Here is a 15,002-nt window from a genome sequence, read left to right on the forward strand (position 1 = left end):
GAAGAAATGTAGAGGTTATAGAGAGTGGTAAAAACAAGAGACTGAGCTAGTAAATTATACAAACATAGGCTAGCGTGTGAGTAACAGGATACCACTCATATACCTTATCTGGTCATATTACTTTAAACAACGACGAATGAGGAAGGAATGAGACATGTCACTGAGTAATCATTTTAGATATATTACACCAGGAAACAATACTGGAATGAGTAAATGAAACGTTTTGCTTGTCTTTCCCCCCGATACAATAGAATGAAATAAAACTACAAACGAACCAAACATCTACAAATATGTTCTACAGAAAATTGGATATAAACAACTAAGAATGATTCATGTACAATCACCACATTTTGAACATCTCACAAGAGCTGTCATATAAAACACAAATTACCAATCATATTGTTGTTACATATGTATGTGTTCGTATAGGTGACAGATCATAATTTCGGCCTCAGTATCTTCTCCAAAAACAAGTGAAACACGTCGTAAGTAACTGGCTGGATGCGGACACTAGATACACTTAATGAGGAGTCGTGACCGATTGCGGAGTTACCTTCTTAGTAAGCTAAAATAGATGTATTATCGGGTCATACAGAGGTCACAGTGTCTGCCGATCGATATACACTCAGGACAAAGTGACGGACACATGTAATCATGGCCTCTCAACCAGGGATTAGCAGCATACATTTCCGATAAATGTCACATTTGTATCACTCCGTTGTTGTTTCGACAAGGACATAATACTTAACGAATTCCACAACCATTAATAGAAAGTGCCATGTAAATCAATGAAAAAGTCGTCATCGACAGTATCATCATATCCAGCAGTCATGGGTTCGATTCCTTGCGGAGCATTAAAAAATATTGACCTCTGTTACAGTTATTTGGGAAGTTTGAATTTAGATTACCACATATAATTTCTGATATTGGATGACGTCTGAGATACAGAAATAATGCAAACTGGTTGAGGTAGCATGAAGAAATGAACGTTATGGAGCATTATCACTAACACAGTACACGTCCAATCAATGGAAAGAATGTTGAGGTCATCTGAACCTGAATCAAGATGACCTACTGATATCGTGCGCCGTCCGTAAATATTTCCATGAAACCTTTACTTCTTCTTAACCAATGGACGGATTGCAACCAAATTTGGTCTGAAATATCATTAGGGAATTATTTCTTAAATTCAGAAAGTTGAAACCAGGGGCGGTGCCCCAAAATGGGGACGTTAGTCAATATTATGCATTAAAACGCTATTCTTCCTTAATGTTTGAACGGGTTTCATTCAAATTTTTGCTGAAACATCATTAAGAGGGCAATTAGATCTTAAATTCAGAAACTTAATTCATATTTAATTACTTACACGTAGATACGTAAGGGCGGAAATCAAACACGAAACAATAGCTTGAACTTTATACGAAACACTTACAGGATCTTAGGAGTTGTTAAAACACCAAGGACCAAACAAACGGACCCTGGTTTGAATGTAATAGACAACAATCCATCAGAATGGGTCTCTTTACTCGCTATTGATCCTCAAACACGATCACGAGAAACCTACCGTTGATGTCACCCTCGCTCATCCGCTCGCTGATCTCATCACTGCTTGGGTTCTGCCCCAAGTCTCGCATCACTTTCTCTAACTCCTTCGCTTCAATCACGCCATCTTTGTTTTTATCGTATACATCAAACACCTCTCGGTACTCTATAAAATAGAACGAACAGCCACTGTACAAGATTACTTAATCTTTTTCATGATAGCATTATTAGCATACGTTATGTAAACTATAATAATAAGATCTGTTTTGGATAAATGTCCAGATTGTGGGGAAATTTCCATGTGTTTTCAGTATATCTTCTTGGTAGAGACTTTATTTATATACAGAGGGCATCAATACCACTTAGGTCATACTACCGTTTTCAGGAAGTACTATTTGTTTAGATCAATCCACTGGTAGTCTCTACGAGTGAAGTTGCGGTAAATACTATACATTTTTGTATTTTATGATACTTTTAAAGATCACACTACATGCTGTCAGTAACAGGATGTTTACCTCCAATGTCACTACCTTACCCTAGACTACTGACTGTCAGTAACAGGATGTTTACCTCCAAAGTCAGTACCTTACCTTAGACTACAGACTGTCAGTAACAGGATGTTTACCTCCAATGTCACTACCTTACCCTAGACTTCAGACTGTCAGTAACAGGATGTTTACCTCCAATGTCACTACCTTACCCTAGACTTCAGACTGTCAGTAACAGGATGTTTACCTCCAATGTCACTACCTTACCCTAGACTACAGACTGTCAGTAACAGGATGTTTACCTCCAATGTCAGTACCTTACCCTACACAACAGACTGTCAGTAACATGATGTTTACCTCCAATGTCAGTACCTAACCCTACACAACATGCTGTCAGTAACAGGATGTTTACCTCCAATGTCAGTACCTTACCCTAGACTACAGACTGTCAGTAACAGGATGTTTACCTCCAATGTCACTACCTTACCCTAGACTACTGACTGTCAGTAACAGGATGTTTACCTCCAATGTCAGTACCTTACCCTAGACTACAGACTGTCAGTAACAGGATGTTTACCTCCAATGTCACTACCTGACCCTACACAACAGACTGTCAGTAACAGGATGTTTACCTCCAATGTCAGTACCTTACCCTAGACTACAGACTGTCAGTAACATGATGTTTACCTCCAATGTCACTACCTTACCCTACACAACAGACTGTCAGTAACAGGATGTTTACCTCCAATGTCACTACCTGACCCTACACAACAGACTGTCAGTAACAGGATGTTTACCTCCAATGTCACTACCTTACCCTACACAACAAACTGTCAGTAACAGGATGTTTACCTCCAATGTCACTACCTTACCCTACACAACAAACTGTCAGTAACAGGATGTCTACCTCCAATGTCACTACCTTACCCTACACAACAGACTGTCAGTAACAGGATGTTTACCTCCAATGTCACTACCTTACCCTACACAACAGACTGTCAGTAACAGGATGTTTACCTCCAATGTCACTACCTTACCCTACACAACAGACTGTCAGTAACAGGATGTTTACCTCCAATGTCACTACCTTACCCTACACAACAGACTGTCAGTAACAGGATGTTTACCTCCAATGTCACTACCTTACCCTACACAACAGACTGTCAGGTGTTCCTCTGTTTGTTACGTTACACCTACCAGCATGTAATAGTGCTCAGTGCTAATTTCCCATTATCTGTTATTATGACAGTAAGAGATAATTACATTTCTCACCTGCTGGAGAGAATCTCCTAAATATAGCAGGTGTCATTATGGTGACGAACTGAAATCTGTACACCAGTGGCATCAACCGCTAGTAATCAGAGAAAAATCATTCAAAGAGTCTTAAAGTCTATCATTATAAAGAAAGCATGAAAAAGTCACATTCTAACATCTGTTATAATGTAAATAGTCACATATCAACGTCTGTAACAATGTAAGTAGTCACATAGCAACTATTGTAACAATGTACGTAGCTACATATCAACTATTGTAACAATGTAAGTAGTCACAAACCAACTTCTGTAACAATGTAAGTAGTCACATATCAACTATTGTAACAATGTAAGTAGTCACATATCAACGTCTGTAACAATGTAAGTAGTCACATACCAACTACTGTAATAATGTAAGTAGTCACATATCAACTATTGTAACAATGTAAGTAGTCACAAACCAACTTCTGTAACAATGTAAGTAGTCACATACCAACTATTGTAATAATGTAAGTAGTCACAAACCAACTTCTGTAACAATGTAAGTAGTCACATATCAACTATTGTAACAATGTAAGTAGTCACATATCAACTATTGTAACAATGTAAGTAGTCACAAACCAACTTCTATAACAATGTAAGTAGTCACATAGCAACTATTGTAATAATGTAAGTAGTCACAAACCAACTTCTGTAACTGTAACAATGTAAGTAGTCACATATCAACTATTGTAACAATGTAAGTAGTCACATATCAACTATTGTAACAATGTAAGTAGTCACATATCAACTATTGTAACAATGTAAGTAGTCACATATCAACTATTGTAACAATGTAAGTAGTCACATATCAACTATTGTAACAATGTAAGTAGTCACATATCAACCATTGTAACAATGTAAGTAGTTACATATCAACTATTGTAACAATGTAAGTAGTCACATATCAACTTCTGTAACAATGTAAATAGTCACATATCAACTATTGTAACAATGTAAGTAGTCACAAACCAACTTCTGTAACAATGTAAGTAGTCACATACCAACTATTGTAATAATGTAAGTAGTCACAAACCAACTTCTGTAACAATGTAAGTAGTCACATATCAACTATTGTAACAATGTAAGTAGTCACATATCAACTATTGTAACAATGTAAGTAGTCACAAACCAACTTCTATAACAATGTAAGTAGTCACATAGCAACTATTGTAATAATGTAAGTAGTCACAAACCAACTTCTGTAACAATGTAAGTAGTCACATATCAACTATTGTAACAATGTAAGTAGTCACATATCAACTATTGTAACAATGTAAGTAGTCACATATCAACTATTGTAACAATGTAAGTAGTCACATATCAACTATTGTAACAATGTAAGTAGTCACATATCAACTATTGTAACAATGTAAGTAGTCACATATCAACCATTGTAACAATGTAAGTAGTTACATATCAACTATTGTAACAATGTAAGTAGTCACATATCAACTTCTGTAACAATGTAAATAGTCACATATCAACTATTGTAACAATGTAAGTAGTCACATATCAACTATTGTAACAATGTAAGTAGTCACATATCAACTATTGTAACAATGTAAGTAGTCACATATCAACTATTGTAACAATGTAAGTAGTCACATATCAACATCTATAACAATGTAAGTAGTCACATATCAACTATTGTAATAATGTAAGTAGTCACAAACCAACTTCTGTAACAATGTAAGTAGTCAAACCAACTTCTGTAACAATGTAAGTAGTCACATATCAACTATTGTAACAATGTAAGTAGTCACATATCAACTATTGTAACAATGTAAGTAGTCACATATCAACTATTGTAACAATGTAAGTAGTCACATATCAACTATTGTAACAATGTAAGTAGTCACATATCAACTATTGTAACAATGTAAGTAGTCACATATCAACATCTGTAACAATGTAAGTAGTCACATATCAACTTCTGTAACAATGTAAGTAGTCACATATCAACTTCTGTAACAATGTAAGTAGTCACATATCAATGTCTGTAACAATGTAAGAAGTCACATACCAACTATTTTATTTATGTAAGTAGTCACAAACCAACTTCTGTAACAATGTAAATAGTCACAAACCAACTTCTGTAACAATGTAAGTAGTCACATAACAACTTCTGTAACAATGTAAGTAGTCACATAACAACTTCTGTAACAATGTAAGTAGTCACATACCAACTTCTGTAACAATGTAAGTAGTCACATAACAACTTCTGTAACACACATACTTCTGTAACAATGTAGTCACGTAGTCACATATCAACTTCTGTAACAATGTAAGTAGTAGTCACATATCAGCTATTGTAACAATGTACGTAGTCACATATCAATGTCTGTAACAATGTAAGTAGTCACATATCAATGTCTGTAACAATGTAAGTAGTCGCATATCAACTTCTGTAACAATGTAAGTAGTCACATATCAACTTCTGTAACAATGTAAGAAGTCACATACAAACTTCTGTAACAATGTATGTAGTCACATACAAACTTCTGTAACAATGTATGTAGTCACATATCAACTTCTGTAACAATGTAAGTAGTCACATATCAAATTCTGTAACAATGTAAGTAGTCACATATCAACTTCTGTAACAATGTAAGTAGTCACATATCAAATTCTGTAACAATGTAAGTAGTCACATACCAACTATTTTATTTATGTAAGTAGTCACATATCAACTTCTGTAACAATGTAAGTAGTCACATATCAATGTCTGTAACAATGTAAGTAGTCACATATCAATGTCTGTAACAATGTAAGTAGTCACATACCAACTATTTTATTTATGTAAGTAGTCACATATCAACTTCTGTAACAATGTAAGTAGTCACATATCAATGTCTGTAACAATGTAAGTAGTCACATATCAAATTCTGTAACAATGTAAGTAGTCACATATCAAATTCTGTAACAATGTAAGTAGTCACATAACAACTTCTGTAACAATGTAAGTAGTCACATACCAACTTCTGTAACAATGTAAGTAGTAGTCACATATCAGCTATAGTAACAATGTACGTAGTCACATATCAACTTCTGTAACAATGTAAGTAGTAGTCACATATCAGCTATTGTAACAATGTACGTAGTCACATATCAATGTCTGTAACAATGTACGTAGTCACATATCAATGTCTGTAACAATGTAAGTAGTCACATATCAACTTCTGTAACAATGTAAGAAGTCACATACAAACTTCTGTAACAATGCATGTAGTCACATATCAACTATTGTAACAATGTATGTAGTCACATATCAACTTCTGTAACAATGTAAGTAGTCACATACCAACTTCTGTAACAATGTAAGTAGTCACATATCAACTATTGTAACAATGTATGTAGTCACATATCAACTTCTGTAACAATGTAAGTAGTCACATATCAAATTCTGTAACAATGTAAGTAGTCACATATCAACTTCTGTAACAATGTAAGTAGTCACATATCAACTATTGTAACAATGTTAGAAGTCACATATCAATGTCTGTAACAATGTAAGTAGTCACATATCAACTATTTTAATATAGTAAGTAGTCACATATCAACTATTGTAACAATGTAAGTAGTCACATATCAACTATTGTAACAATGTACGTAGCCACATATGAACTATTGTAACTAGGTGAGGAATCTATTCCAATCACAGTGATAATCTAAGATGCCATATTTCGGCTAATCTGATAATCTAAACATACCGGAACTTTGACAATCTTAAAGGTCACATACCGGTACAGTTACATTCCTTAATGTCACATAAAGGTACTTTGACAATCTTAAAGGTCACATACCGGTACAGTTACATTCCTTAATGTCACATAAAGGTACTTTGACAATCTTAAAGGTCACATACCGATACAGTTACATTCCTTAATGTCACATAAAGGTACTGTGACAATCTTAAAGGTCAAATGTAGGTACTATGACAATGTAAAAGGTGATATACAAGCCTGTGTTACAAGCTAGAAGGTCCCATACTGCTATTGTGACAAATCTAAAAGGTCACATACCGCTATTGTGACAAATCTAAAAGGTCACATACCGCTATTGTGACAAATCCAGAAGGTCACATACCGCTATTGTGACAAATTTAGAAGGTCACATACCAGTGACTTCGACAATCTTAGAGGTCACATACCGATACTGTGACAATCGGAAAGGTCACATTTAGGTATTATGACAATATCAGATGTTATATAGTAATTACTGTGACAATATAAGTTATATAGTAACGACTGCGACAGCGTACGAGGTCACAATCAGCTACCATTACAATGTAAGAGGGGTGATACAAGCTGCTGTGATGTATGTAAACTGGATCAAAAAAAAACATCTGCCCATAACGAACTCTTTAACTGGGCATATTGCACTTTTGGTGGGTATAATTTACTTAGTACATGTGTAACAAAGAGGTTAGTGGATCTAACAGACAACTCCATTTTATCAAAACCATTTTCCCATCACAATTTATGACCATTTTATAATAGGAAACAGTAACGACATTCATTTTATTTCTACCTGTACAAATCTGCAAATTGCAAATATCCAGCACATTGTTTGAGAGGTAGTACTTGCTTGTAAATGATTATAAATTGTGTTGTGAATGTTGTTTCGGGGTTCAGCCCGATTAGGCTTTAGTGTGTGACAGGTTTACTTCCTGCCATAAAATCTTGTTGAATACCGGAAGTATTATAAGCTGGCTGTTGACAATAAAATCAAGTTTTATGTATAGAAATGTTTACTATGGATTTGTTTGTTATCAGGTGTGGTGACCATCACCATAGATTATATTACTAGGAAGATTTACTGTTAGAAAACAACAATGTTTTGAGAGGTGCAATAAAGAGTGGTACGGGGACTTGTAAGGTAATTGCTAAAGAGGGCGCTGTCTACACGTCACATATGGCCTACGTCGCCCAAAGTTTGGATAGAATCATATTCTTAACATGCGGGGAAAACAAGACCATTTGCATTTTTACCTATTACGTGGACGGCGTACAAACGTGTTAAGATGAAAATGCTTACAACCGTAACCTTAAGTGTTATGTGTAAAGGCGTACAACCGTAACCTTAAGTGTTAGGCGTAAAGACGTACAACCGTAACCTTAAGTGTTAGGCGTAAAGACGCACAACCGTAACCTCAAGTGTTATGCGTAAAGACGTACAACCGTAACCTTAAGTGTTATGTGTATAGGTGTACAACCATAACCTTAAGTGTTATGTGTAAAGGCGTACAACCGTAACCTTAAGTGTTAGGTGTAAAGACGTACAACCGTAACCTTAAGTGTTAGGCGTAAAGACGTACAACCGTAACCTTAAGTGTTAGGCGTAAAGGCGTACAACCGTAACCTTAAGTGTTATGCGTAAAGGCGTACAACCGTAACCTTAAGTGTTATGCGTACAGGCGTACAACCGTAACCTTAAGTGTTAGGCGTAAAGGCGTACAACCGTAACCTTACGTGTTATGCGTAAAGGCGTACAACCGTAACCTTAAGTGTTATGCGTAAAGGCGTACAACCGTAACCTTAAGTGTTATGCGTACAGGCGTACAACCGTAACCTTAAGTGTTAGGTGTAAAGGTGTACAACCGTAACCTTAAGTGTTAGGTGTAAAGGTGTACAACCGTAACCTTAAGTGTTAGGTGTACAGGCGTACAACCGTAACCTTAAGTGTTATGTGTACAGGCGTACAACCGTAACCTTAAGTGTTAGGTGTACAGGCGTACAACCGTAACCTTAAGTGTTAGGTGTAAAGGCGTACAACCGTAACCTTAAGTGTTATGTGTAAAGGCGTACAACCGTAACCTTAAGTGTTAGGTGTACAGGCGTACAACCATAACCTTAAGTGTTAGGTGTACAGGCGTACAACCTTAACCTTAAGTGTTAGATGTACAGGCGTACAACCGTAACCTTAAGTGTTACGTGTAAAGGCATACAACCGTAACCTTAAGTGTTATGTGTAAAGGCGTACAACCGTAACCTTAAGTGTTATGCGTCAAGTGTTATGTGTAAAGGCGTACAACCGTAACCTTAAGTGTTAGGTGTAAAGGTGTACAACCGTAACCTTAAGTGTTAGGTGTACAGGCGTACAACCGTAACCTTAAGTGTTATGTGTACAGGCGTACAACCGTAACCTTAAGTGTTATGCGTAAAGGCGTACAACCGTAACCTTAAGTGTTAGGTGTACAGGCGTACAACCATAACCTTAAGTGTTAGGTGTACAGGCGTACAACCTTAACCTTAAGTGTTAGATGTACAGGCGTACAATCGTAACCTTAAGTGTTATGCGTCAAGTGTTATGTGTACAGGCGTACAACCGTAACCTTAAGTGTTAGGTGTAAAGGTGTACAACCGTAACCTTAAGTGTTAGGTGTACAGGCGTACAACCGTAACCTTAAGTGTTATGTGTACAGGCGTACAACCGTAACCTTAAGTGTTATGCGTAAAGGCGTACAACCGTAACCTTAAGTGTTAGGTGTAAAGGCGTACAACCGTAACCTTAAGTGTTATGTGTAAAGGCGTACAACCGTAACCTTAAGTGTTAGGTGTAAAGACGTACAACCGTAACCTTAAACGTTACGTGTACAGGCGTACAACCGTAACCTTAAGTATTAGGTGTACAGGCGTACAACCGTAACCTTAAGTGATAGGTGTACAGGCGTACAACCGTTCCTTAAGTGTTAGGTGTACAGGTGTACAACCGTAACCTTAAGGGTTAGGTGTATAGGCGTACGACGTTTACCTGAAGTGTTAAGTGTACAGGCGTACAACCGTTACCTAAAGAGTTAGGTGTACATGTGTACAACCGTTACATTAGGTGTATCGTGTACAGGCGTACAACCGTTACCTTAAGTGTTAGGTGTACAGGCGTACAACCATTACACTAGGTGTTAGGTGTACAGGCGTTCCACCGTTACCTTAAGTGTAAGGTGTACAGGCGTACAACCGTTACCTAAAGTTTTAGGTGTACAGGCGTACAACCGTTACCTTAAATGTTAGGTGTACGGGCGTACAACCGTAACCTTAAGTATAAGGTGTACAGGCGTACACCCGTAACCTTAAGTGTTAGGTGTACAGGCGTACAACCGTTACCTTAAGTGTTAGGTGTATAGGCGTACAACCATAACCTTAAGTGTAAGGTGTACAGGCGTACAATCATAACCTTTAGGGTCAGGTGAAAAGGCGTACAGCCGTTACATTAAGTGTTAGGTGTACAATCGTAATCTTAAGTGTTAGGTGTACATGTGTACAACCGTTACCTTAAGTGTTTCGTGTACAGCTATATAACCGTTACCGTAAGTGTTAAGTGTACAGGTGTACAATCGAAACTTTAAGTGTTAGGTGTACAGGTGTACAACCGTTACCTTAAGTGTTTCGTGTACAGCTATATAACCGTTACCGTAAGTGTTAAGTGTACAGGTGTACAATCGAAACTTTAAGTGTTAGGTGTACAGGTGTACAACCGTTACAATAGGTGTTAAATGTACAGGCGTTCAATCATAACCTTAAGTGTTAAGTGTACAGGTGTACAACCATTACATTAGCTGTTAGGTGTACAGGCGTACAACCGCTACCTTAAGTGTTAGATGTACATGTGTACAACCGTTACCTGAAGTGTTAGGTGTACATGTGTACAACCGTTACCTTAAGTGTTAAGTGTACAGGCGTACAACCGTCATATTAGCTGTTAGGTGTACAGGCGTACAGCTGTTACATTAGGTGTTAGGTGTACAGGCGTACAATCGTTACATTAGGTGTTAGGTGTGCAGGCGTACAATCGTTACATTAGGTGTTAGGTGTACAGGCGTACAATCGTTACATTAGGTGTTAGGTGTGCAGGCGTACAATCGTTACATTAGGTGTTAGGTGTACAGGCGTACAACCCTTACATTAGGTGTTAGGTGTACAGGTGTACAACCGTTACATTAGGTGTTAGGTGTACAGGCGTACAATCGTGACATTAGGTATTAGGTGTACAGGTGTACAACCGTTACCTTAAGTGTTTTGTGTACAGGTGTACAACCGTTACATTAGGTGTTAGGTGTACAGGTGTACAATCGTTACATTAGGTGTCAGGTGTACAGGCGTACAACCGTTACCTTAAGTGTTTTGTGTACATGTGTACAACCGTTACATTAGGTGTTAGGTGTACAGGCGTACAACCGTTACCTTAAGTGTTAGGTGTACAGGCGTACAACCATTACACTAGGTGTTAGGTGTACAGGCGTTCCACCGTTACCTTAAGTGTAAGGTGTACAGGCGTACAAACGTTACCTAAAGTTTTAGGTGTACAGGCGTACAACCGTTACCTTAAATGTTAGGTGTACGGGCGTACAACCGTAACATTAAGTATAAGGTGTACAGGCGTACACCCGTAACCTTAAGTGTTAGGTGTACAGGCGTACAACCGTTACCTTAAGTGTTAGGTGTATAGGCGTACAACCATAACCGTAAGTGTAAGGTGTACAGGCGTACAATCATAACCTTTAGGGTCAGGTGAAAAGGCGTACAGCCGTTACATTAAGTGTTAGGTGTACAATCGTAATCTTAAGTGTTAGGTGTACATGTGTACAACCGTTACCTTAAGTGTTTCGTGTACAGCTATATAACCGTTACCGTAAGTGTTAAGTGTACAGGTGTACAATCGAAACTTTAAGTGTTAGGTGTACAGGTGTACAACCGTTACCTTAAGTGTTTCGTGTACAGCTATATAACCGTTACCGTAAGTGTTAAGTGTACAGGTGTACAATCGAAACTTTAAGTGTTAGGTGTACAGGTGTACAACCGTTACAATAGGTGTTAAATGTACAGGCGTTCAATCATAACCTTAAGTGTTAAGTGTACAGGTGTACAACCATTACATTAGCTGTTAGGTGTACAGGCGTACAACCGCTACCTTAAGTGTTAGATGTACATGTGTACAACCGTTACCTGAAGTGTTAGGTGTACATGTGTACAACCGTTACCTTAAGTGTTAAGTGTACAGGCGTACAACCATTACACTAGGTGTTAGGTGTACAGGCGTTCCACCGTTACCTTAAGTGTAAGGTGTACAGGCGTACAACCGTTACCTAAAGTTTTAGGTGTACAGGCGTACAACCGTTACCTTAAATGTTAGGTGTACGGGCGTACAACCGTAACATTAAGTATAAGGTGTACAGGCGTACACCCGTAACCTTAAGTGTTAGGTGTACAGGCGTACAACCGTTACCTTAAGTGTTAGGTGTACAGGCGTACAACCATAACCGTAAGTGTAAGGTGTACAGGCGTACAATCATAACCTTTAGGGTCAGGTGAAAAGGCGTACAGCCGTTACATTAAGTGTTAGGTGTACAATCGTAATCTTAAGTGTTAGGTGTACATGTGTACAACCGTTACCTTAAGTGTTTCGTGTACAGCTATATAACCGTTACCGTAAGTGTTAAGTGTACAGGTGTACAATCGAAACTTTAAGTGTTAGGTGTACAGGTGTACAACCGTTACCTTAAGTGTTTCGTGTACAGCTATATAACCGTTACCGTAAGTGTTAAGTGTACAGGTGTACAATCGAAACTTTAAGTGTTAGGTGTACAGGTGTACAACCGTTACAATAGGTGTTAAATGTACAGGCGTTCAATCATAACCTTAAGTGTTAAGTGTACAGGTGTACAACCATTACATTAGCTGTTAGGTGTACAGGCGTACAACCGCTACCTTAAGTGTTAGATGTACATGTGTACAACCGTTACCTGAAGTGTTAGGTGTACATGTGTACAACCGTTACCTTAAGTGTTAAGTGTACAGGCGTACAACCGTCATATTAGCTGTTAGGTGTACAGGCGTACAGCTGTTACATTAGGTGTTAGGTGTACAGGCGTACAATCGTTACATTAGGTGTTAGGTGTGCAGGCGTACAATCGTTACATTAGGTGTTAGGTGTACAGGCGTACAATCGTTACATTAGGTGTTAGGTGTGCAGGCGTACAATCGTTACATTAGGTGTTAGGTGTACAGGCGTACAACCCTTACATTAGGTGTTAGGTGTACAGGTGTACAACCGTTACATTAGGTGTTAGGTGTACAGGCGTACAATCGTGACATTAGGTATTAGGTGTACAGGTGTACAACCGTTACCTTAAGTGTTTTGTGTACAGGTGTACAACCGTTACATTAGGTGTTAGGTGTACAGGTGTACAATCGTTACATTAGGTGTTAGGTGTACAGGCGTACAACCGTTACCTAAAGAGTTAGGTGTACATGTGTACAACCGTTACATTAGGTGTATCGTGTACAGGCGTACAACCGTTACCTTAAGTGTTAGGTGTACAGGCGTACAACCATTACACTAGGTGTTAGGTGTACAGGCGTTCCACCGTTACCTTAAGTGTTAGGTGTACAGGCGTACAATCGTGACATTAGGTATTAGGTGTACAGGTGTACAACCGTTACCTTAAGTGTTTTGTGTACAGGTGTACAACCGTTACATTAGGTATAGGTGTACAGGCGTACACCCGTTACCTTATGTGTTAGGTGTACAGGCGTACAACCGTTACCTTAAGTGTTAGGTGTATAGGTGTAGGTGTAGGTGTACAGGTGTGTAACCTTTAGGGTCAGGTGAAAAGGCGTACAGCCGTTACATTAAGTGTTAGGTGTACAATCGTAATCTTAGTGTTAGGTGTACAGGTGTACAACCGTTACCTTAAGTGTTAAGTGTACAGGCGTACAACCGTCATATTAGCTGTTAGGTGTACAGGCGTACAACACTTACATTAGGTGTTAGGTGTACAGGTGTACAACCGTTACCTAGTGTTTCGTTACACTATATAAGTTGTGTGTGTAAGTGTGTACAATTCTGTTGATTAAGGTGTGTAGGTGTTGATGAAGGTGTGTACATTAGGTGTTAGGTGTTAAATGTACAGTCAATCTGTTAACCTTAAGTGTTGTGTACAGGTGTACAACCATTACATTGATGTTAGGTGTACAGGCGTGTACCTTAAGTGTTATGTACATGTGTGTACAACCGTTACCTGAAGTGTTAGGTGTACATGTGTGTAAGTGTTAAGTGTACAGGCGTACAACCATTATAGGTGTTAGGTGTGTAGTTACCTTAAGTGTAAGGTTACAGGTGTACAACCGTTACCTAAAAGGTGTGTAGGTATTCTGTTAATGAAGGTGTGTAGGGTATTCTGTTGATGAAGGTGTGTAGGTACAACCGTTACCTTAAGTGTGTGTTGATGAAGGTGTGTAGGTATCTGTTGATGAAGGTGTGTAGGTATTCTGTTGATGAAAGTGTGTAGGTATTCTGTTGATGAAGGTGTGTAAGAAATGAAGGTGTGTAGGTATTCTGTTGATGAAGGTGTGTAGGTGTGTTATTGTTACGTGTTGATGAAGGTGTGTAGGTGTTTTATTGTTACGTGTTGATGAATGTGTGTAGGTATTCTGTTGATGAAAGTGTTTAGGTATTCTGTTAATGAAGGTGTGTAGGTATTCTGTTGATTTTTTAGTGTTGATGAAGGTGTGTAGGTGCAGGCGTACATTCTGTTGATAAGGTGTGTGTGTATTAGGTGTTGATGAAGGTGTGTTGATGAAGGTGTGTAGGTATTCTGTTGATGAAGGTGTGTTGGTATTCTGTTGATGAAGGTGTGTCGGTATTCTGTTGATGAAGGTGTGTAAGTATTTTTATTGTT

The 15,002-nt window shown here is 38.1% G+C and overlaps 1 protein-coding gene across 1 annotated transcript in view; it reads right to left on the reverse strand.

Moving 5' to 3' along the window:
- LOC132555136 (uncharacterized) overlaps positions 1 to 15,002 on the reverse strand; it is a 49,368-nt gene that overhangs the window by 20,749 nt on the left and 13,617 nt on the right. The window contains exon 3 of the mRNA XM_060219486.1: positions 1,565 to 1,708. Coding sequence (XP_060075469.1) covers positions 1,565 to 1,708 — 144 coding nt within the window. The remainder of the gene's footprint in view (positions 1 to 1,564; positions 1,709 to 15,002) is intronic.

Source organism: Ylistrum balloti, unplaced genomic scaffold, assembly GCF_031769215.1.
Source record: "Ylistrum balloti isolate Yb309-2 unplaced genomic scaffold, AGI_CSIRO_Ybal_v1 Utg370454, whole genome shotgun sequence".
Taxonomy (NCBI): Eukaryota; Metazoa; Mollusca; class Bivalvia; order Pectinida; family Pectinidae; genus Ylistrum; species Ylistrum balloti.